This window comes from Danio rerio, chromosome 2 (genome assembly GCF_052040795.2).
Source record: "Danio rerio strain M-AB ecotype USA chromosome 2, GRCz13ab, whole genome shotgun sequence".
In the NCBI taxonomy this organism is placed as follows: domain Eukaryota; kingdom Metazoa; phylum Chordata; class Actinopteri; order Cypriniformes; family Danionidae; genus Danio; species Danio rerio.
The window spans coordinates 54,497,869-54,523,499 of record NC_141022.1 but is presented as its reverse complement, the minus strand read 5'-3'; the positions used below and the strand labels follow the sequence as shown (position 1 = coordinate 54,523,499).

Genomic DNA, 25,631 nt, shown 5'->3' with positions numbered 1-25,631 from the left:
TGATAACAGTAGTGTCCCTTTAATGGAGCGTACAGACGCTGATCTGGGATCAGTTTATTGTACGGAGCGCGTCTGTCAGCACTTATACATGCATTCACTGGTTCAGAGGTTGCAAAATGAAAGGTGACGATCGACGCACGGATTTAATGTAAAGAAAGTGGGATAGTATGGTAAAATATGGGAGAATTTAGGCAAAAACGGGAGGGTTTACATGAGTGATGTGAACAGGAGGTGCAGTGGTGAAACAGTTTTGCGAGAGAATGCATAACGTCTTTGCGAGGGAACGAAAAAAATCTTTGCGAGAGAACGCAAAACTTTGCGAGAGAACGCAAAAACTTAGAAATATATATTTTCCTCCCACCCATTTTTTTTCTTTCACCCATTTTTTTTTTTTTTCACCCAGCCAATTTTTTTCTCCTCCACTACGTCCCTTCCGAGGTTCCGTAGACTTCAGACCTGCTTTTAGTTGGTCAATGCCGCGGTCTATTTCAGTTCTTCAAAACAGCAACGTGCCAACAATGCGCCTTAACACACCTCCTTTATAGACCAGCACACCCATGAGTCCACAAAGTGGCGCAAATGGATTAGCTATTTAAACAGCGTAATGCAAAACATGAAAATTAGGGTTGCGCTGGTCTGAAAATAACAACAAATCACAGCAAACACTGGTGTTTGATAGGGCCCTCACTGTTAACACTAGTTTACACAAATTAAATGCACATTTTCTTGGAAGTCATAGTTCACTCCTTTATTTACTCAGCCTTCACTTGTTCAAAACCTATTCGAATGTCTCTTTTTCTGTACACAAAAGAAATGCTATTAGAAAAAATGCTAATAAATGGCACCAATTGACCTCCATAGTAAGATTTTATCCTACTATGGAGGTCAATCTGTGCCATTATTTTTTTTTTTCTTCAATACAAGAAAGATTCTCATAAAAGTTTAAAACCACATGACAAAGAATAAATGATAAAGTCTTTTTAATTTTGGGGTGAACCGTCCCTTTAAATTTATTACCAATTACTTCTTCATGTTACTGTAGTTCATGCATGAACAAACACCAGAGATCTCATTGTGCTTTAATATATGTATGTTGCATGTAAAGCAAGCTCACGCACCTGCTACTTTCCATTTGCATGAAAGCAAAAAAGAAAAAGTGCCCTATTCGTGTTCATGTCCGTGATTGGCTGCTTCTGGCAGTTTTGGACTGAAACCTGATAAGCTTCTGTACCTGTATGACATTCACGCCCAGTTTATACACAAACACTCTTTGTTTCGCCCTCTCTCTGTCCTGTCCAGCTTTCTGTAGTCATTTCCCTCTGCTTTAACCACACACACACACACACACACACACACACATTAAAAATGGCAGGGACAAACATCTCTATCGATAAAGAGCAATTTTGCTGCTCGGTTTGTTTGGAGGTGCTCTGGGAGCCGGTCACTATTCCCTGCGGACACAGTTACTGTATGGAGTGTATTAAAGGTTACTGGAGGAAATGCGAGGTGAAAGAGGAGTACAGCTGCCCTCAATGCAGACGCACGTTCAGCCCGAGACCTGCGCTGTCCAGAAACACCATGCTGGCTGACATTGTGGAGAAACTGAGAAAAAGCGGTGTTCAGGATGTCAGTGCGAAGGCCTCGGATGTAGAGTGTGATGTGTGCACCGGGAAGAAACACCGAGCTGTGAAGTTTTGTGTGAAATGTCAGACGCTGTACTGCGAGATTCACCTGAAGCCTCATAATGAAAGAAATCGAGGGAGAGCGCATCAGCTTATAGAAGTCACGAAACAGCCGCAGAAAAGAGTCTGCGCGCGTCATAATAAATTGCGGGAGGTTTACTGTCGGACGGACCAACAATGCATTTGTGGTTTGTGTTTAAAAGATGGACACAAGGGGCACAGCGTGGTGTCGGTGATTGAAGAGAGGACAGAAAAACAGGTAATAATAAACAAAAAATGGCATGAAGATAATCGTTGAATGACAGTGTAGAGTTTTAACTCTTAAATATTTGGCTTTTGAAATAGAAACATCTAGAGGAGGCCTGGAGGAAGTCCAAACAGAGGTGTAGAGAACGAGAAAAGGAGCTGAAGGACATTGTAAAATATATCAAGGTTGGTCTTTTGTCGTTGTGTAGATTATTATCATTGAGTAGAGTACGTTTGCTTTACAGTCAGTATCTTTTGGTCATTGGATTTTTATTTTAGAAAGAGATAATGAAAAACAAAAAACGAGCCAATTTTGGATTTTCGTTTTCAAATTTAAAAACGAATATTAAAATACGAGGCGTTTTTTTTTTCATGTTGAAAAACAGAAAAGCAAAGTTCAAAAGTGATTTGATTTAATTTTTTATTTCGAATAACAAAAAATTAAATCACCAGAAAACAAAAAGGAATAAAGGCTTGTTTTTTTTTTTTTTGTATATTCTGAAACCAGATAGGCAGACTCATTAGTGATGGGAAGTTCGGATCATTTTACTGACTCAGATCTTTGATTCTCGTTCATCGAGATGAATGAATCTTTTTTCGAGTCATTTCGTTCATTTGGTTCAATTTGCCAAAATGTTATTAAAATGTTACGAATTGCAGCGAGGCAGTGGCACAGTAGGTAGTGCTGTCGCCTCACAGCAAGAAGGTTGCTGGGTCTCTGGTTCGATCCTTGGCTCAGTTGGCAATTCTGTGTGGAGTTTGCATGTTCTCCCTGCCTTCGTGTGGGTTTCCTCCGGGTGCTCCGGTTTCCCCCACAGTCCAAAGACATGCGGTACAGGTGAATTGGGTAGGCTAAATTGTCCGTAGTGTATGAGTGTGTGTGTGAATGTGTGTGTGGATGTTTTCCAGAGATAGGTTGCGGTTGGAAGAGAATCCGCTGCGTAAAAACTTGCTGGATAAGTTGGCGGTTCATTCCGCTGTGGCGACCCCGGATTAATAAAGGGACTAAGCCGACAAGAAAATGAATGAATATTACGAATTGCTTCCAAACACATCTACAACTAGGCCCAAAAGGTTGATCACATGACAAATAAATCATGAATAGAATACTGTAAGAAGGAGAAAATAATAATTCAATGTTTACCTGCTGTTTTGTCTATTAAGGCATTGTTGTGTCTTTGCTTAGCTCAGCTCTTGATGTCTTCAAATGTCAGGGGTTTGTTCACGTTACACTGACAGTCACATATAAACTTAACTAATGTACACAGTCTGAGTCGATATGAGCCATGATAATTAGTTTACCATTCAAGTCTTCTGGTTCTTGAGTCGTTTGTTCATCAAGTCACAGAATGACTCAAACCCGAGGACTCGAGAGATTCAATGGTTCAATTCGTTTTCCGGCTCTAAACGCATATGATTGGCCCGTGATGAACGAATGACTCAGACCCGATAGACGACTCGAGAGTTGAACCGATCAATTCTTTTTTCCGGCTCTAAACGCATATGATTGGCTTCTGCCTTTCCGCGATGAACAACTCAAAAGACTTGAAATGAACGTTACCACCTGCACAAACGGATAAACGAATCACTACCTGAGAGGAATCGTACTTCCCGAGTCATATTAAAGACCCGTTCAAAATGAAGAGTCTTTGATTAATCTTTTTTATGATTGTGAATATTCAAATAAGAATTTGGGAAGATCTATCATTGTATGTCCAAAAAAAAAATCAGGTTTTATTCATAATTTGACCCCCAAAAATGTTATTTTTTATTTTGTTTCAAACAATTTACCCGTGGAGTTCATAATGAATCTTTTAATTTGATTTAGTAAATTTCATGTTCATAAATGCAGATTAAATAACTCTAAACCCTGTTTAAAGTTTGCTATTATAGATTTTCATTTGAATATAGAATCGCTCCAATATATTAATAGCGAAAAATGTAAAAATACAATTATAGTAGCAAAGGAGCTGAAGTTAATTGACTAGTAAACTTGCTGTCAATTGAATAGGTTAAAGTAATATCATTGTAAAGATCTCTATGTTGAATTGTCTTTTTATTTATTTAATTGATGCAATTTATTTTTTATTTTATTTTATGTTATTAATTACATGAGTATTTTTGGATGTCCTGTTTAAATTGTATATTTGCTGTTGTTTAATCAATAAATAAAAAACTATAAGCTATATTTTTTTTCCTCATTAAATACAATTCATGTATTAAAAATCAGTAGGTTATGCTAGAAAATTTACTTCGTTTTTTAAAAACTGCTTCTTTTTACTGTCATTCTATGTGTTTTTGGTCAATATCAATCCATGCATTATAACTTTGAGCGTAGGCAGCGCTGCTAAAGTGACCGTCAGAACAGCTGGCGCCGAATAACTCATATTTGTATAAAAAACACAAAAAAAACAAAGCCTATTTGTGGATTGTGTTCATTTTATGAATAATTGTATAGCTTTTAATGTTTTAACGTAACTTAGGCTGCTGCTATATAGGGTATATGCCGAGCTAGTGCTGTTCCCATACTGATAAACTTCCGGTGACCTGTTATTGTGAGTTTTTTTTTTTATCTTATGTGGTTCCTTTTACAGCATCGATGTTGTGATGTAATCAAAATACATTCAGTTAAATAAACTTTGGCATTCATTTAGTTGCTCAAGCTTAAAACGAGACAAAAGGCCGTTTACTCACACGCACCCGTCAGAATCAGCAGGCTAGCGCAGAAGCTCCATTGAATATACTGGAGTAAAATAAATGCTCATATTACAAAGACATGGCAGGGAAAAATGTAATTTAATGCAGTGCTTCTTGTACAATCTGAGACCCACTTTATATCAGATATTAATCAGCCAGTGTAGATGGCTGGTTTTTAAAAAAACAGACCTTAAACGCGCCAATTTTTGCATTGGCATACAATTCACCGGAAGCTCTTAACCCAGGTTACTGCCAAATTAAAAGTCCTATTAGCATGCTTCGGCATATACCCTATTTGCATTTGGCTATGTAAAATTATGGATAGACCTACGGTGGCAGGGTAATGAAATATACACACAACTCATCCGCTGCTTTGGTGATAGTCCATTTTTAAAAGACATGGGATGCTTATCAGGGTGTTTGTGCAGCATGCTTCCTTTCAGATAAAATTAATTGTTCATTTTAAAATACTTATTGAAATGTGCGTAATGAACAACTGTATTGATGCCTCCCTCACTTCAAATGATTCGTGGTTAAACTTTGGGAAGTGGAAGTATTGTGGTTTTAACAATATTGAAACGTTCAGTAACGTAATGCTTCCATGTAATGTCAAAATAAAGGTTGTTTTATTTAAAACATGCTAGCAAAAAATAAATATATAGCCTATAACCGGCCCTTATATAAGAAATGCTTCATCTTAATGATGAAAATATGTCCTAACAAAATCCCATTATCACAAGAAAATACAATTTATAACATTATTAAGTGGAAAAAAATAATAGCTTATAGCAGGCTAGCCAGTGTGTGGCAGCATTGCGTCACCGTGAATGAGTCGACCTATCTGGTTTCGGAATATTTAAAAAAAAAACCAAGTCTTTATTCGTTTTTATTTTCTGGTAGTTAAAATTTTTTGTAATTCTGATTTTTTTTTTTTAATTTTGCTTTTCCATTTTTAAACATGAAACAGAAAAACGCCTCGTATTTAATTATTTGTTTTTGAATTTGAAAACGAAAATCAAAAAACGGCTCGTTTTTCAATACCTGTTTCTAAAATGAAAATCCAATGACCGAAAGATACACGGACCCGAACCCGTTGGCTTTCTTTTGATAGATTTCTGTGGTTCTCTTTTAGTGATTTATGTGAATGTGTGAACACAATTATATAGTGGAAGTGATCGCAATAGAAATGGTTTTAAATATAGTCCCTTTGTACTGTTCATTGTCTAAAATGACCTTCATATGAAGCAGGAGTCAAGCTATTTTTGAGCAGTGCAATCTACAAAAGGCCAGTAGCAATGGTTAATAATTACACAGAGGCAATGAGCTTGCAGGTCTTTTGAACAATCCAACATTTTTCTTATTAGCTCTTGAAATAATGGCACAGTAGGTAAGATTTTATTCAATAATATATCCAGAAATCACATGAACAGCATTACTGTATATATTTTGCTGACTTATGTACTTACATCATCAAAATATACAGGCCTGTAGCCAGCTCACTAAATGGGGTGGTTGTTTTTTCCCAGAAAGTGGACCTTTTTGCGGTTACAGGCCTCAGTTAGCCTACTATTTAACTATGAGATGTAAATACTGCACTTTAGTACTTTTATATTTAGTACTACTATTTTAAGTACTGTTTTAGCTGAACTAGATTGTCGGATGGCAATCATAATCACAAAAAATACATTTGAAAATTAATGGTTAACAACAATAGCCAAATGGTCGCTTTTAGTGCTTCACACCTTTACATTGGTCATTTTTATTTCAAGAATAAGTCCAATAGTTACAATTAAAGTTACTTGTGAAAAAATTAATTTTATTTAAAAATAATACAGTAGCGAAAGATGACTTCACTTACATCAGATTGTATATTTTCTTTCACACATGCGGATGCTGAACTCATGAAAAACAATTGTGTGCACTGGCCAAAACTGATTAGCTGAAGTCACACTGAAGCCACAGATAACAGAGGATTAAACTTGGTCATAAAACCTTTTTAGGTATATATATGTACACAAATATATATATATATATATATATATATATATATATATATATATATATATATATATATATATATATATATATATATATATATATAACAAATATAAGTCTTATTTGTTTATATATATATATATATATATATATATATATATATATATATATATATATATATATATATATATATATATATATATATATATATTAGGGATGTAACGGTATCAGAATTTCACGGTACGATAATACCTCGGTATGAATGGCACGGTACGGTATTTATTGAATCATTTACAGGAAAAACAAAACTAATGAAAAGACTCGAAAAAAGTGGCAAAAGTGTTTATTTACCTTAGCACAGAACATATCAATGACATACAAGTTAGCCATCTATCTGTAAGTTTCGAAACAGGAACTTTAATTTTTCAATTTTAATAACAAAAAATTATTAAACTATATAAAAAAAAAATAAAGTTTCAATTTAGTATTGTTGAAAACTCATCACATTCAACATTTAATCACTCACTCACTTAGATAGAGATGGGTTTTTTAAGGAAAATTATCATATAAATATAATCTGGCAAAAGCTGGGATCTCTGGACATTTACAATGTCCCCTGCAACAGAAAAAACCCTCTCATTTGGGACTCGGGTTTCTGGGACAGAGAGATATGATTTAGCCAAGGCAGTGGGTAACGTTGTGCATTGTCTTTCCCCCACTTGAGAGGACAAGCCATGAGTGAGATAGAGATCTCTTTGCAGTACAAGTCAATGTCTGCATTAATCTAACAAGTGTGCTGTGTTCTGCAGTCCCCATGACTGTTTTTAGTCGTATTCCCCAACTTATATTTCACCACAGTCTGGCAGTGCCTGCATACTGTTTTTTTCTTTGTCTGTCACCTTTTCTCCTTTTTTGTATCTTTTTTGAAAGAAACCGAAATGCTTCCACATTTAAAACCCGCTTTAGGTTCGATCATTTCCAGCTCTTTTTCTTCCCCGCTACTAGCAACACACTCCATTTCCGCATAACTGGATCTGTAGTGACAACAGACCGCAAAGGATGATGGCCACGCCTAGGCTGATGGGAATTGTAGTTCCCGCTACCTCCCGTTCGCTTCATTCGCCTGAGCAAACTTTTCTCAGAAATATAGTTTTATTGAGTCATGCGCCTACGGTAATATTGAAAAAATTACTATGACGGTATTTACAATATTGTTACATCCCTAATATATATATGTATATATATATGTATATATATATATATATATATATATATATATATATATATATATATATATATATATATATATATATATATAATTTGGTCCCTAAATTGTTTTTTTCAAAATTTAAAATTGCATTTATTCTAGCCGAAACAAAACAAATAAGACTTTCTCCAGAACAAAAAATATTATCTGACATACTGTGAAAATTCCCTTGCTCTGTTAAACATCATTTAGGAAATATTTAAAAAAAGAAAAAGATCAAAGGGAGGCTAATAATTCTGACTTCAACTGTGTATATATATTTTGAATTTGAATTTTTTTTTATATTTCCCAAAATGAGAACCCCTGCTGTAACAGTATTAATATGCCCTGTAAGTGAAGAGGATGAATCTGTTAAACCGTGTTTTGTGTGGCTGCTTTAGCGTTCAGCTCAAGCAGTTGAGGAGGACAGTGAGAAGATCTTCACCAGACTTCAGCGCACCACTGAAAGAAAGCATTCAGAGGTCAAAGAGCTGATCAGAGGAGAGGAGAGGACTGCACTCGGACAGACTGAGAAACTTCTGGAACGACTCAATCAACAGATAGTTGAGCAGCGGAGAGGAGAAGCTGAACTAGAGGCGCTCGCAAACACTGAGGATCATATCCATTTCCTACAGGTATGAAATATTAGTCTGTTTGTACCGGAGGTTATGATACTGCATGCACAACAATATGAGAGCCAAAGGGTGAAGCTGAAGTTAAGAGGTCGCATTCAGTGTATTCATTAGGCAAAAATGGGCCAGTGAATGAGTTGGTGTGGGTGTTGTTTTGTTCCTGTCAAGGTTATTTTAGTAAATGAAAAGTAAAACTAAGACTCAGGGCGTACTCACACTATGCACAGTTGCCTTGAACCAGGCCAAAGCACGCTTGTCCCCCTTCCCGTCTCCCCCAATGGCCCGCACTCACATTGCATTCGGGCTTGGGCACACTTATGTCATCGATGATCGTCGTCGTTTAGGTCATTTTATATGCAGTGACATGCAGTCAGATATTTCGCAGAACAGATCAGCCACTTTTGATAAACAATCATAAAGTCCTGGGGCCTCATGTATCGACGCTGCGTACGCACAAAAACTTTGCGTACGCCAGGTTTCATGCTCAGAATCGCTCACGTTTGGATTTACTAACGATGAACTGAACGTGGGAATGTGCGCAGCTCCACGCCAGCTTCTTGGCTGGCGTACACACATTTTTTGTGCGTGTCTGTTTTATTTCCATTGGCGACTCCTAGAGGCAGTTGTGTTAAATTGCTCTCTATAAAGTGTCTGAGCCTTGCAATGGCAGCTGTATGAGATGGGTTCATCTAGCAGGTATATAAGGTTTCCATACTATACAGTTGACCAGCTAAACAATAAAGCACAATTTGTGGCGGTCGCCTGTTTTCCCGATGTAATCTGAGCGATCTACCGCACACGCATTGCTATAAAGACACTATCTGAAGATGAATTCGCATGCGTGAATCAGAAACATTTCCATTCAATAAATGTGCAAATAAAATATGATGCACAAACTTATTAATGATTCCTACTTGTCTTTCTCGTGATAAATAGTAGGCAAAATCTGATATGTAGCGGGGGAAAAAAAGAAGAAAGAGTTCATCAGACGCTGGATTCGAACCGAGTTCATGCTCGAACGTGTCAAAACATGTTGACATGCGTTTAACAAGCTGGGCCACTGAGACTGTTAAGGGTGCTGCAACAGTTTACCCATATAAATCACATTATTTCTTTTTTAATTCATTCATTGCGATGTTCAGACCCAACTGTGTTAACCGTATCAGCTAAACTCTCCCACTCTATTTTTTTCTTTTGTTGTTAATTCCGGAAAACAAACTTGCAAATAACACCGCTTTTCCTCTGGTCTACCTCCGAAAGCAGCACCTCCAATTCACATTCTGTTCAAAGTTTCTCTTTTTGCTTGCTTTTGTCATTGCTTTTTCGTTGGGCTTTGCCAAAGTAGAGTCATTAGCATATTCATACGGGGGAGGAGGCAGGGAGGGGTTTTGTGCTCGTGCATGTTGCGCTCAGTTTCACGTTCATTCAGATGTACAAAAGAATATGCATGGGATTCGGCGTACGCAGTGTTTCATACATCTGAATTTTTTTCTGCGTTCGCACATTTACAGCTTTGTGCGTACGCAATGTTTTAGTAAGATTTCCATGCAAGTCTTCGTACATGAGGCCCCTGGTGCTGCAGGAATTAGGAGGTTTGCTGTTGGTGCAACTGTCATGGAGTGAGGGGTTTGCCTTTTTAATAAACTACGACAGTTTGCGTTCACTGAACAGTGAGAATGATTAATAAATCCATATGAAAAAGCCCCTTAAAAGTCACGTCTCGCTTTTAGCTTTGGGCTCAGGCATGTTTTGCGCTCACACACAAGCGTACCACACCAAAGCCCAAGTAAACAGGCACACCTCTTCCAACCGGGCCAGGGCCGGCCAAGTACCCATGCCTGAGCCCGATTCAGAGCACTCACACTTCTCAAACAATTTGGGAAACATGCCTGGGCACGGTTTGTATAGCATAGTTTGAGTAGGCCTCAAGGCCATGTCCACACTAGAATGTTTTTGTTTATGTATTATTTTCTCTCTGCTTTAGCCTTTCATCCATAGTGACGTGGAATTTTTAAGAAACAAAAACGTATCTTTTTGAAAACGCTGACCAAAGTGGATAAATTTGATAAAGTGCACTATTAAAAAAAAAAAAAGATGACTCAACTTAAAATGAAGGCAACAAACTTCAGGACACATTTAAGTTTACTCAACTTTCAACCCAGTTACTGCAAAATGAAAACAAAAATGTCCTGAAATTTGTTGCCTTAATTTTAAGTTGAGTCAACTTTTTTTACAGTGTGGATACATTTGTTTTGCAGTATGGACTGTAAAAATGGAGGTTTTCGAAAATAATTACACATTTTATTCATGTGACCAATTCAGCTAACATGGTGGACGACCTTGTAAATGCAGATGTTTTGAATTCGGTCCATTTTGACAGCTTCATTAAAGATTAATGCCAGTTTGTACATGCTCAATATTGGCTCTCTTCAAAGGACACTGAATGTCTAAATGAAGCTTTTGTTCAGTGGTGAAAGCAGACAACAATTGTGACATTTTGCTGAAACATTTCAAAGAGACAGAAAGTAAATAAATGGCAGGTGGATATGGTGCAGGCAAAAGCATCTTACGTCTGTGCACATGCGCAGTACATGAATGAAAGCATTGTACAGATGTTTTAGTGTGGATGACCATTTTTCTGGAAGGAATTAAAAGCAATAGTGTGGACACGGAGTGTTTTTAAATGTTAGATTAGTGTAGACCAAAAACTTTAGGTCAAAACATTTTATTAGAAAATATTGTTGTAATAAAATAAACAAGTTCACAATAAATGAAAAACTAAGTAGTTGGAAGTGGCTTTGGGTGTGGGTTTATTAACAAAAATTTTCCCACCGCTGTTGAAATTTCTAGCTGAAAATTATTGATCATCATATTATATCTGTGATCATATCTTTATAATCACAGATCATAAAGATGTCTGTACAGGCGTACCTGTTTCAGACAAAATCTCTTCAAAGTGATTCACATTCAACTTAAATCAAATGCGGCGCTACGCAAACTGTTCGCTTAAGTCTCAAAAAAAAAAAAAATCTTGCTGCGTGCACCCAAAGCAAACCTCCGCAAACGTCACGATGACGTCACATTTGTTTTATTACTGATGACGCGCACTCAAGCGAACGAGTCGAGTATAAATCAGCCATTAATGGCCCATTTTCACTGAGTGGTACGATATAAAATAGAAATAAAAACTCATTCAAAAAAAGCATAACTATAATATTATTGGTTCCTGTTCACTGCCATGCTACTTTTACCTGTGGGCCTCTCCTGTGCAGAACTATAAGATGCTCTGCGCTCCTCCTGACGCCGGCGGTCGACCCAGCATTGATGTCCATCCGTATTTCTCCTTGCTGATTTTGAGAAAGGCCCTCACAGAGCTGACGGATAAAGTGGCTGAGATCTGCGACAGAGAAGCAGCCAAGATCTCAGAAATCGGTGAGTGTGAACACAGCAGATGCTCAGGAGTGTGTGACAGTGGAGGTACTGGAATGCACTTTAATACATGAAAGAAATGGATCATTGATAAAATGAAAATGAATAATTTCAATATGTTACCCTGGACCGCAAAAACAGTCAAAGTGTCAGTTTTTTGGAAATTGAGATTTAGATATTACCTGAAGTCTGAATTTATAAAGCTTTGCACTGGTGTATACTTTCAAGTCAAGTCAGGTCGAGTCGAGGTTTAATATCATTCCGCTACATGTGTGGACATACAGAGGAAAGAAATGTCATGTCTCACAGGACAACAGTGCAACATGGATTAATCTGAAATACTAATACAACTCTGGACATGAGAGCTATTATAAAACCCTATGCATAACTAACAGATACTATAAAATAAAACACTTAGGGCTCTATTTTGACGGTCCATGCGCAAACGCTTTCAGGGCGTGTCAGAACGCATTTTTGCTAATTTAAGAACGGGAAAATCCGCTTGGCGCTGTGGCACATGGTCTAAAAGGGTTGAGTTTATTCTCTTAAAAGTTAAAGGTGTGTTTTAAGAATAAACAAATCTCATAGAGTCTCATCTCCCATTCCCTTTAAGAGCCAGCTGCGTCGCGCCTTAAGCGCTTTCGCTATTTACAGGATGTAAAGTAAGCGGAAGTGGAAAAACTGAGCATTTCACAAGCAAACAGTTAACAGGTTTTTTTTTTAACAGAAAACAGTTAAACAGAGCATCTACTGCGTGAGAATGAGAGATAATCAATCTACTTTCACCTTTTCGCCTTTACGCACATCAATTAGTCTATAAATAATTAATTGCGTTTGTTAAGCGCAAAGATTTGTTTCAAATCTATTTCTAAATTCAGTTCTAATTTCCAGCAAATGAATAAATGAACAATAATAACAAAGTGTCTTCAAAAACCTGAGTTATATCCTAAAATACATGCTGTGCTCCATATGGTCTAAAACCTGACAGGTGGGCAAATCTAAGCTTGTTTTTAATAAAACAAATATAAATATGGATATAATAAATCATACTGATAATAATAATAACATTATACAAAAGCAAATTGTTATGAATGAACTGAAAAAGCCTCCTGAGATGAACAAGACATAAAAGCAGTGATATTTCATATTTATGTAGGCTAGAAAATAATATGTTTTGTAATATTTTAAGCGAAGCGCAACTCTGCGCCAGAGTTTAGACCGGGTTAGTTTTGGTCTAATGAAAAATCTATTTTAGTTTCTCAAAATAGCAACGCGCCACCAGTGCACCTCAGAACACCTTCCTTTTTAGACCAGAACGCCTATGGGCGCACATATGAGCGCTAATGCATTTGCTATTTAAACAGCGTAGCGCAACGCCTCAAAACCACTCTTGCGCCAAGCTGAAACTAGCAAAAGACTATTGCGCCGCACCTTGCACCACACTGCAACAAGTCTATGATAGGGCCTTAAACTGTACACATAAGACAGGCGATACAAGTATTTTTACATGAGTCTGAACAATGTTGTTCAGGCTATTGTGCAAGAGAGATATTAAAGGAGAATATTGCACAAAAGAGCTATTTCAGATTTAATATTGTGCAGAAGAGGTATTCAAGGTTAAAGCAGAGCAACATGATTGTGGTACTTATAGTGAACATCGCCTACATTATTGAGTCCTTGTAAGATGGAGTTTAGATCAAGTGTCAGGTGTATAAAAAAGAAGAGTGTTTCAGCAGGTGGTTTGTCAAGCCCACTCACCTATGTGCAGCAAAGAGTTCGGTTCAGGCGGTAAAGAACGGAACAAAGCAAGGGTATAGGCAAGGCAAGGACAATGTGTCGTAATGCTAACTAAAACAGATAAACACGACTCAGCCCTGATGAGTGTGTCTGTACAATTTTTAAAGTCCATGAAATTATTTCATTACAATTTTCTGGCTGTGTGTGTGTGTGTGTGTGTAATCAATATGAAACAGGAACCGGTGTGTGCAAGGTGCATTCTGGGAGTTATAGTCCATATGGTGATTGGATTGTAGTCTGAGTAAAAGTGAATGAATCCCAGCGATCTATAAGGGCTGGATCGCTGGTGATCGTGACACTTAAGAGCATGAACCTTTATGAGATTCTTTATTCTGTTGAACACAAAAGAAGATATTTTGAAGAATGTTTGGAACAGGTAACCTTTGACTTCCATTGTAAGAAAAATAAATGATGTGGAAGTCAATGGTTACCAGTTCACAGGATTTTTCAAAATAACTTTTTTGTTTTCAAAAAGAAAGATAATCAGACAGGTTTGTGACAAGAGAAGGGTGGGCGACAGAATTTTCTGTTTTGAGTGAACTATGCCTTTAATTATGACAAAACTGTCATAATTAAAATCCACTGTGGCGGCCTTTGAAATAGAGACTAAGCCGAAGGAAAATTAATTAAAGAATGAACTTTTTTTAATTTAGTTAATCACTTTACAGATATTTAGAATATGTTTTCGAGCATGCTTTTTAACGTAAATAAAAAGCATGGAGAAACAAAAGAATAAATTAATATGTATGTTTTTTATAGGTAAACATTTGATGATTTACATATACAGCTAAACAACAAATGATTCACATACAGTTGAAATCAGAATTATTCGCCCCCCTGTTTATTTTTTTCCCTAATTTTTGCTTAACTGAGAGCAGATTTGTTTCAACACTTTTCTAAACATAATAGTTTTAATAACTCATCTCTAATAACTGATTTTTTATCTTTGTCATGATGACAGTTAATAATATTTGGCTAGATATGTTTCAAAACACTTCTATACAGCTTAAAGTGACATTTGAAGGCTTAACTAGGTTAATTAGGTAACAATGGTTTGTTCTGTAGACTATCGGAAAAATAGCTTAAAGGGGCTAATAATTTTGTCATTTAAATGATGTTTAAAAAATTAATAGCTTCTTTTATTCTTGCCAAAATGAAACAAATAAGACTTTCTCCAGAGGAAAAAATATTATCAGACATACTGTAAAAATGTCTTTGCTCTGTTAAACATCATTTGGTATGTATAAAAAAAAGGGGAAAAAAACAAAGGGGGCTAATAATTCTAACATCAACTGTATGTTTATTGCTGAACAACAAGCTGATTCTGTCTTTTTTCGGTGACATTCTGAGTCCTCCACAGCCACACCTGTTCAGAATAATATAAACATCAGCTGCTGATGCACAGAGCTTTGCTGACGGCAGATACCCTTATATTTACAGTTGATGAAGAGCGCAATCAGTCAGCTGAAAACTCCCTGAGCGCTGAAACAGGTACAGACACTCACATCGCTGCCAGCAAGTGAGTCTTCAGAACGCATCAACTCATGTTTACCGGTGTAAGGTAAAACTCAGCTGACGTAATGCACCTCGCTGACCTTTTACAGCCCGCAGAGACTCCCAACAGACTGAGTCGAAGAGCAGAGGAGACTTCTTTCTGATTTAGACAGACTGCTTTTTTGCACTGCATTTCATTTATGAGTTGCACATCCAGTTTGACAGCTACATCCGCAATATGCTTAATGGTCCTGTGAAGTGCTTTGAAATGTACATTTATTTAGTCGAAATTTGACAATCTCAACTGAAACATGTAGGCAGGGCATATTCAATTCAATTCAGCTTTACTTGTATAGCGCTTTTACAATGTAGATTGTGCCAAAGCAGCTTCACAGAGAAGATCATAGTGAATTGAAACAGAGTAGTTCAGTTTTCAGAGTTTAAGTTCAGTTTAGCTCAGTTCAGTGTGGTTTAATAATCACTACTAAGAGTCCAAACATTGAAGGGCAAATCCATCGATGCACAGCTTTACAGATCCTGAACCATGCAAGCCAGTGACGACAGCGGCGAGGAAAAAATTTCACCAAATGTCGAAAGTGAATAATTAAAAAACCAAGAGAGAAACCAGGCTCAGATGGGTTCGACCATTTCTCCACTGGCCAATCGTCTTGTGCAGAGCTGCAGTCTAGCTGCCGGTGGCTGGAAGCTGGATCTTAGAGAAGACTCGTCTGTCCCTGGAGGATCACAGGAATCAGTCTCATGCTCTCCACTCCTCCATGAACACCACAGCAGCTGCTCAGGATACAGCCTGGTCCAGGATATGGAAACCTTGGGATCATCTTGTCACTGGTCTTGGATCAAATTAGTGGCACTGCATAGTCTGAGGGCATCGGGATGAGTATCCCTAGGTGAAAATAGAGAATAAAGAGAATAATAAGCGTAGCTGCTGTTCATAGTGTATATAAACAAGATGCAGAAACCTGAGTGCAGCACATTCATGTATCATACCGCTAAGTGATGCACTGAGTGTATGCTTTACTAAACAGGTCTTTAATCTAGTTTTGAACCGTGAGAGTGTGTCTGAGCCTCGGACGTTATCAGAGGGCTATTCCAGAGTTTGGGAGCCATAAACGAGATGGCTCGACCTCCTTTAGTAGACTTTGCTATTCTAGGTACTACCAGAAGCCCTGATTTTTGAGGTCTTAAAGAGCGAGTTGGATTGTAGCGAGACAGAAGGTTGGGTAGATAAACAGGAGCTAGATTATTTCAAGCTTTATAAGAAGCAATATTGTAAATTCAATACGAAACTTAACAGGCAGCCAGTGTAAGGAGGATAAAATAGGGGTGATATGATCATATTTTCTAGACCTGGTAAGAACTCTGGCTGCTGCATTTTGTACTAGCTGAAGTTTGTTAATAGAGGATGCTGAGCAGCCAGCAAATAGAGCATTACAGTAATCCAGCCTAGAAGTCATAAAAGCATGGACTAGCTTTTCTGCATCTGTGATGGATAGCACACTTCGTAATGTTTCTCAGATGAAAGAATGCAGTTTTTTTGTGAGATGGGATATATGATTTTCAAAAGTAGTGGCTCCTTCCTTTTATAGAAAACAGCCAATAAGCGTTTTGTTTTTAACAAAGCTCTGTCAGTGAGAGTGGTTGGGCTCAATGGTCATCGAATGACAAGCAAATTGGAAGTGGTTGTGGCTAGAAGAGATACAGCTGCGGCTGGAGGTTACAGAGAATTATTATTAGGGGAGAGCGGGGACGAAAGTAACGTAGAATGAAAGTAACAAAGCAATTTTCTTGAAGCCCTGACAACATTTGCTTTCCAGGCTGTAACAGTATATTCAGCATGCAGCCCATGATGGAGCTCCCGAATAGCAGCTGATTTTGGGACCGTGTACCACAGTTAGCTTCGAATTTCAGTTTTTAACCCTCGTGAGGTGTTCATATTTTGGTTACTCAGCCAGTGTTCATTGGTCTGGTGGACCCGCTAGAGTTTTGGTTTTCCAAATTAATACTATCAAACAATTTTATGTTAAATTACTCAACAAATGTTTACTTAATCCCAATTACAAGCCAAATGTAAAGCAAACATGGTTAATGTTTCCCCTTTGCCTTTGTTAGATCATATTGATGAATTAATGTGCCTCTCGTATTTTTTTATTTATTTATTTATTTTTTATTAATGTTATGAAAAAAATAAAACCCGCAGATTTTTTTCGTATTGTTCCCACCATGGTCGTGGACATCATCATCAGAAGCTCCTCTCTCTTCCACAATCAATTGCAAGGCCCTCGCAGCAGATAATCTTTTCTTGATCAGTTGTGATAAGGAACCACACTGGCAAAGTCTTATTTGAAGTACTATGCCACAGATGGGACAGGATAATAAAGAAAATAAAGCTTGGTTCCCGCAAGAGAGAGGGTAAAATGTGTGGGAATGTAAGAGCAGACAGTGTTGATAGTTGAATTTTCAGAAATGTTGCAACTTTGTGCAGGAGCGGGAGGGGAAGAAAACAGCAGCACCAGACAGGAGGAAGACAGAGTGTAGGAACACTGGACCTACTCTTTTAACATTTTTATTAGAGTGCTTTCACACTCATTTGCCTGGACCGTACCCAAGTTCGATTGTCTCCCCCTGCCACCTCCTAGGTTGGTTTGTGTTCACACTGTCTTTTTTCCTTCTGAACCCCGGTACGCTTGCGTCATCGAGCTGCTGTTTTGTTTACAGCCATTGCTAGCTGACGGTCACGAAAGCAAGCACCGAAATGGAAAGACGTCCGCACATCGCAGTTATTCTGCTTTAACTGAAGCTTTGGGTTTCGGACATACAGAAAGCGACTCTCGTTCATCTGCCGCAAACATATTATAAACATTCAGAACATCACAGTGTCTGCAGAAGCTGTTTTTGGAGGAGACAAGCAGACATCACTGTGTATCACTGTGTTTGCCCTGGCTCAGTCTAGCGCGTGTCACCAAGGTACGAAACGTGACACACACACACAAAAACGAACGAACGTTATGAAAATTATAGTTTGTTGTACAGTTGGCGCTTCACTTCCGTGATTTGGTACGATTGCATTCACATCAGAAGTGAACTGTACCGGAGTTCGCATAAACCGTGCCCCAGACCACTTCTTTCAGGCGGATTCGGGTACGGTTCACAGGTGCGCACCCGAGTTCAGAAGACACGTTCACACTAGCTAAATGTACCGTACTATGACCTCAAATGAACCCGGTGCGGACTAAAAGTGCTAGTGTGAAAGCACCCTTAAACCTGGGTCTAGTGGACCCGAACACCTGGTATGTAATGTAAATGTGTGGGGGGAGGTACATTATGCAGTCATTGAAAATTTGTTCAGATTTATGTTCTTCACAGAAAATAAGCCTTTTAGGTTGAAAAAATAATTTGTTTAATTTTTCTTTTGAAAAAAAAAAAAACTGAAAACGGGTCTCACACCATACAAGGGTTAAGTCTAAAAAGTAAATTATTGTAGTGGTTCTTTTTTCCTTATTACAAGTTGTGTTTCTTTTTTCATGCATCACATGCGTTCAGATGTTTTAAAAATATGTCAATTTAAAAAATACGTAAAATTATAGACACTGGTAACATTTTGCACTGTTGTATTGCTTTTGAAACATTTGATGGAGCTGAAATTTAAAATGAAATGCAGTTTATTTGTTTTGTTTTGCAAAAATAAAAGACAAAATATGTTTCCAGTGAACATTAACAAGGTCATAGTCAGATATATTTAAAATAAACAAGATTAAGCAAGTAAATCTAGCAAGTATTGTTGTCACTCTTAACCCACCCGTGTGTTAATTTCGTAACTTTGTGGTTATATTGGAAAATAACAGCTGATTTTGATAGAGCGCTGTTGTGAGTTAGTAACCACAGCAACATATATTTCTGATAAAAACAGATGGAGGTTGTCTCAGAGCAGGTGTCCAAAGTCGGTCCTGGAGGGCCGGTGTCCTGGAGAGTACAGCTCCAACCCTAATCAAACACACCTGAACCAGCTAATTAAGCTCTCACTACATATATCAGAGCAGGGGTCACCAACCTTTATGAAACTGAGAGCTACTGTACTTCTTGGATACTGATTAATGTGGAGGGCTGCCAGTTTGATAAACACTTCTCACATAACAAATTTGCTCAATTTACTTTTAATTATACTTTATGTTTTTGGTAATAATTAATGATATTCATCCATGTGAAGACATTGATCATGTTAATGAATCTCACAAAAGTTATCAGCAATGATTTAACAGGGTAGGAAATACCCTGCATTTAATGTATCACTGTGCAACACTTTATTTTTATATATCTCTGCAAATATTTACATATTTATATGATTACTTCTATATTAGATGAAGCTTACTGGTAAGTGATGCTATGGTGAGCTATTTTTAATACAGGGGTCACCAACATGTGATCCTCACGGGCACCATGTTGGTGACCCCTGTATTAGAGACTCCCTGGCAGATGTGTTGAAGCAAACTGGAGCTAAACTAAACAGGACACAGGCCATCCAGGACCGAGTTTGAACCCCCCTGTTCTAGGGGGTGGGCAGTGGACTGCTTAATTGTTTTATGTTTAATCAACTTAAAATTATAAAAACCATGAAGTCAACTTTATTTATTTGAGTTGGGACAACATGAAGGGATCACGTGGAAGCCAGCATTTTCTTTCATCACAGCGTATTAAAACAATTTATATTATTATGAAATGCGACCATAACCATCAAACCAGAATCATGTCTTCATTTCAGAGAACCGTGTCATGATATAAACCATTAAATGAGACTTAAGTAAATATTTTTTTCTCCTTCAGACTGCTGTGATTTGACATTCGACCCAAACACCGCCGACTCTCTCCTCAGACTTTCTGAAGACCAGACTGAAGTGATGAGCGCCGCCGAGCCTCAACTGAACGCAGATCAGCAGGAAATCTTCAGCGGAGGATCTCATGTCCTGTGCAGTGAGCCTCTGTCAGGACGCCGGTACTGGGAGGTGGAGTGGAGCGGTGCTGTTTCCATTGCTCTCTCCTACAAATCCATTCACACCACTAGAGCCAATCCAGATCAGAAACAGGGATGCAACTCCACATCCTGGAGTCTGGATGTTTCAGATTCTCGCTGTGTGTTCAGACACAGCAAGTTAAGTGTAGAAATACACACTCCGGTGGCACACAGAGTCGGTGTGTTTCTCGATCACAGAGCAGGATCTCTGGTGTTTTATAGTGTTTCTCTGGTTGATGGCACGATGGTTTTACTGCATCGAGAGCAGACCGTCTTCACTCAGCCTCTTTATCCTGGGTTCTGGGTTGGACTGGGATCCGCTTTAAAACTCTGTCAAACTTTTAGCTTTTCTGCTTAGTGATGTACTGAGCTCTAACTAACATCCTTTGAAATGAGCATTATTTTATTATTTTTATTCAATGTTTGACCAAAGTCCTTTTAGGGCAGGTTATTTCACTCTGCAGCCATCTTTGAAACACCACTCAGGAATTCTATCTGAATGGGGAAACATCAAATTCTCCAAAATTGCTTGCCAAGTTTATGGTTAAATTTCAAGTTAGGAGTCACCAATGAAATTAAACAACATCCATGTCTTTAGTTTCATTTCTAAATGTTAAAATCACACCAAATCTGCAAAAACTCACGTCTGGACCAAGCCCCTCTCCTGGAGAATCGTCAATCTATAGCAGGCGTGACCAACCCTGTTCCTGGAGATCGACCTTCCTGCAGATTTCAGTTGCAACCCATATCAAACACACCTGCCTGTAATTATCATGTGCTGTTCAGATCGTAGTTAATTGGTTCAGGTGTGTTTGATCAAGGTTGGAGCTGAACTTTGCAGGAAGGTCAATCTCCAGGAACAGGGTTGAGCACCTCTGATCTATAGCAATCGCTTATTGGCTCTTGTATTAGAAGGCGGGGCTTCATTTGCCATGCTGACCGCTACGCTTTTCCCCATTTAAAACTATCCGAGTGACACGTCTTGTGCATTCTCTACGCTTGCTAAGTTGTGACGTATCGGTGACGTATGGAATACGGTTTACGGGTATCACACATATATAAAGTCACTTTCTGGCCCTCTGATATTAGGCATGGATATATATATATATTGCTATCCTGATTTTCGAAAGTATTAAAGCGCTTTGTAAATGTTTATCACGATTCGTTGAATCTCCCCATTCAGTTTGATGGAGCGCTTGGACCCAGAAGCCACTTCGCATGACGTCACACTTAAGAGGATGGTCTTTGATTTGATGTAATGCACCTAAAAAATGAAGAAGGTGGGGCATAGGGTAGCCCTTCCCCTTTTAAAAACAGTCAATAGTGTTTTGTTTTCATCACAGCTCTGTGCTGTTGCCAATTGCTTGCCAAGCTTATGGTTAAATTTCAAGTTAGGAGTCACCAATGAAATTAAACAACAACTGTGCCTTTAGTTTCATTTCTAAATGTTCGAATCACATCAAATCTGCAGAAACTCACGTCTGGACCAAGCCCCTCCCCTGGAGAATTGTCTGTCTATAGCAGGCGTGACCAACCCTGTTCCTGGAGATCGACCTTCCAGCAGATTTCAGTTGCAACCCATATCAAACACACCTGCCTGTAATTATCAAGTGCTGTTCAGGTCGTAGTTAATTGGTTCAGGTGTGTTTGATCAAGGTTGGAGCTGAACTTTGCAAGAAGGTCGATCTCCAGGAACAGGCGGGGCTTCATTTGCCATGCTGACCGCTACACTTTTCCCCATTTAAAACTATCCGAGTGACACGTCTTGTGCATTCTCTCCGCTTGTTAAGTCGTGACGTATCAGTGGCGTATGGAATACGGTTTACGGGTCCAAGCTGCTACTCATTTGAATTTAGAAAGTATTCTTTTAGGGCCACTTTTTAGTCCTATCACACATTGTGAAAAGTGAATTTTATATAAAATCATAGTGTACACATCAGTGACTTGCTGCATCTGATATTAGGCATGCATATATATATATATATATATATATATATATATATATATATATATATATATATATATTGCGATCCTGATTTTCGAAAGTATTAAAGCGCTTTGTAAACGTTTATTATCACCACTCGTTAAATCTCCCCATACAGTTTAATGGAGTGCTTGGACCCCGAAGCCACTTCGCATGACGTCACACTTAAGAGGATGGTCTTTGATTTGATGTAATGCAACTAAAAAATGAAGAAGGTGAGGCATATAGTAGCCCTTCTCCTTTTAAAAACAGTCAATAGTGTTTCGTTTTCATCACAGCTCTGCCAAGTCCCTTCAGGGCAAGTTATTTCACACTGCAGCCATCTTTAAAACGCCACTCAGAAATTCTGTCTGAATGGGGAAACATCAAATTCTCCAAATTCTCGCATTTCATACTGTTTGCTTGCCAATCTTATGGTTAAATTTCAGGTTAGAGTCACCAATGAAATTAAACAACAACCGTGTCTTTAGTTTCATTTCTAAATGATTGAATCATGCAAAATCTGCAGAAACTCACGTCTGGTCCGAGCCCCTCCCCTGGAGATTCATCAGTCTACAGCGATCAATGATTGGCACCTGTACTAGAAGGCGGGGCTTCATTGGCCATATTGACCACTACACTTTTCCCCATTTAAAACTATTTAAGTGACACTTCTTGTGCATTCTCTCCGCTTGTTAAGTTGTGACGTATCTGTGACCAAGCTGCTACTTATTTTAATTGAGAAAATAGTCATTTATAGCCTTTTTAATTATATCACACATTGTGAAATTAAATTATATATAAAATCACAGTGTACACGTCAGTCTCTTGGCTTGCTACATCACAAAAAACTTTAAACATTTATTATCACCTTGCATCGAGTCTCCCTATACAGTTTAATATAGTGCTTTGACCCGAAAGCTGTTTCGCATGACGTCACACTTAACAAAAGGAAAGTCTTTAGTTTGATAAAATGCAAAAAAAAAAAAAAAAAAAAATGAAGAGGGCGGGCCACATGGTAGCCCCTCCCCTTTTGAAAAAAAAAACTGCCAATAGTGTTTAGTTTTTATCACAGCTCTGCCAAGACCCTTTAGGGCAGTGGTCACCAAACTTGTTCCTGGAGGGCCGGAGTCCTGCAGATTTTAGCTCCAACCCTACTCAAACACACCTGAATGAGCTAATCAAGGTCTTATTAGGTATACTTGAAACATCCAGGCAGGTGTGCTGAGGCAAGTTGGAGCTAAACCCTGCAGGGACACCGGCCCTCCAGGACCAGGATTGGTGATCCCTGCTTTAGGGTGACCAAGCTGCTTGCAATTTTTAGGGTCCAAGCTGCTACTTATTTGAATTAAGAAAATATTTGTTTATGGCCAATTGTCTCCCCATACAGTTTAATATAGCAATTGGACTTGAAAGCCGCTTCGCCTGACGTCACACTTAACAAGAGGATGGTCTTTGGATTGATGTAATGCAACTAAAACAATTAAGAGGGTGGGGAATATAGTAGCCCCTCCCCTTTTAATAACACACCAATAGTGTTTAGTTTTTATAACAGCTCTTCCAGTGAGTGCTTGAGCTCAAGTGCATCTAATGAAAAGCAAATGATAAGCATTTTGAAAGGGGCGGGGCATGTCAGATACTAGAGAGCAGCTGATTGGTAATGATTTGATGAGAAACTGAAGTATGAGGTAATGTGAAAAAAAAAAATCATTGATCTCAGAAGTGCAGAACGGCAAGCGTTGAATGTTTAAATCAGGTTTATATTTTTTAAATGCTCATGTTGTCACTGTTTTGGAGCACACTGGCTTATAGTAACTATAAACACTTTAATTTCACAGGACTTTTAAAGCAAGACACTGCGGGTGAGCAGGTTTTAAAAGAACAACAAACAGTTATTAAGCTTTTCAATTGGTTGATCACATTAAGAATGGCAAACTTTGTGTATTTTTCTAGGGTTTGTGTACTTTGCTAAATATGTGGTTTAAATATCCAAATAAAGCATTTATTAAATATGCACCACTTTTTATGCATTAAAAGTACAGTCAAGTGCTTTGAAATGTGTCTTTTCATTCGATGTTTAATGTAATCTCAACTGAAACAGTGAGAGGGTGGGGCAGTGTAGCTCCTCCCCTTTAAACAAAATAGGAACTTTAAAATCTGCAGGTGAACCGGTTTAAAAATGAAGTTAGTATGCTTCTGAATCAGGTTGATCACATGAAGAATTGCAAACTTTTTTGTTAGTGTAGTTTTTTTTGTTTTTTTTAAATGTTGTTGAAATATGCAAATATCATCATTTAAATAATTTAACAGGCACCATTTTTTTTTACTTTTTCCACTGTTCAATTTATTTGGTGTTATTTAAGTCTGCTTCAAAAGTTTGTTAATTTTTTTTAATAAAAGGATTTTACAGAGGGGATTTGGAGAATCTTTTTTTCACTCTATAACTCTATATGCAAACAGGCAAAAATTAAAAAAAAAAAAATTATATATATATATATATATATATATATATATATATATATATATATACACAATAATAATAATTTTTTTTTTTTTAGCATACTTCATTTGATTTCCTAGATAACTGATTACATTAGCCCCTTTCACACAGTAATAATGGTAAATATCTATAAAATTTACAGCAGGACATTACTGGTAAATTCAAAAATGTACAAATAAATTTCAAATAATAATATTGACTGTAGTGTAGCCTATAATGAAGCTTTTTGCCGGATTTTAAACACATTTAGGCTACATGGACCACTTTAGTTTAAAATGGCAACAACAATTTAATTTCATTTGCTTTGTATTTAAAGTCCATCTATGTATTTATATCCTCTGTAAGGGAAGGGTTCCATTTATAAAACTCATCTCAGTTACTCTGTGTCATAAGTCGATTACAGTTTCAGTTAAGACGCACATTTCAGAGAGGGGATGCATTTTAAGGCAGGGTAACACCAAAACTAATTTATTGGTATTTTAATCCCTTTCCGGAAAGTTGCCTGTAATTTTCCATAAAAGTTTGTATGTGTGAAAGGGCTTAATAACAACTGCAAAAAATAATTTTATATAAATTTATTATAGTAATGTACTGTATGGTTTTCCAAAATGTTAAAATATGCAAATTAGCACGAATCTATTTAAATGTCTCATTTAGATATAGCACAACATTTTTAAGGCTCACAGATCCGTCTTGTGGTGGGTGAGGCATGATCCAACACCTAAAAAGGGGGAAGAGCAAGCGGAGACTCCAGCGGCTGGTCCGTGGTCCAATCATAAATAATCAGTAACACCTGTATTTTCTAGTAAATGGGCCGGAGAGACCTTCATAAGAGAAGAAACAGCCGGGAGAGGAGAGCCTGACAACACACACACGCACACAAGTGCCCCGCACATAGAAATGAATAAAGATTTGTTCTTACCT

At 37.7% G+C, this 25,631-nt stretch overlaps 2 protein-coding genes across 3 annotated transcripts in view; one reads left to right on the top strand and one right to left on the bottom strand.

Moving 5' to 3' along the window:
* The window catches only part of adcyap1r1a (ADCYAP receptor type Ia), a 375,079-nt gene that overhangs the window by 135,828 nt on the left and 213,620 nt on the right, over positions 1-25,631 (bottom strand). The window lies entirely within an intron of this gene.
* ftr87 (finTRIM family, member 87) lies at positions 1,279-24,352 on the top strand. The gene is given in 9 exon segments (XM_087241623.1): positions 1,279-1,941; positions 2,028-2,114; positions 8,268-8,501; positions 11,771-11,930; positions 15,165-15,215; positions 15,329-15,394; positions 20,058-21,567; positions 22,488-23,305; positions 23,505-24,352. Coding segments are annotated over 7 exon segments (1,719 nt in total). The 5' UTR covers positions 1,279-1,365; the 3' UTR covers positions 20,603-21,567; positions 22,488-23,305; positions 23,505-24,352.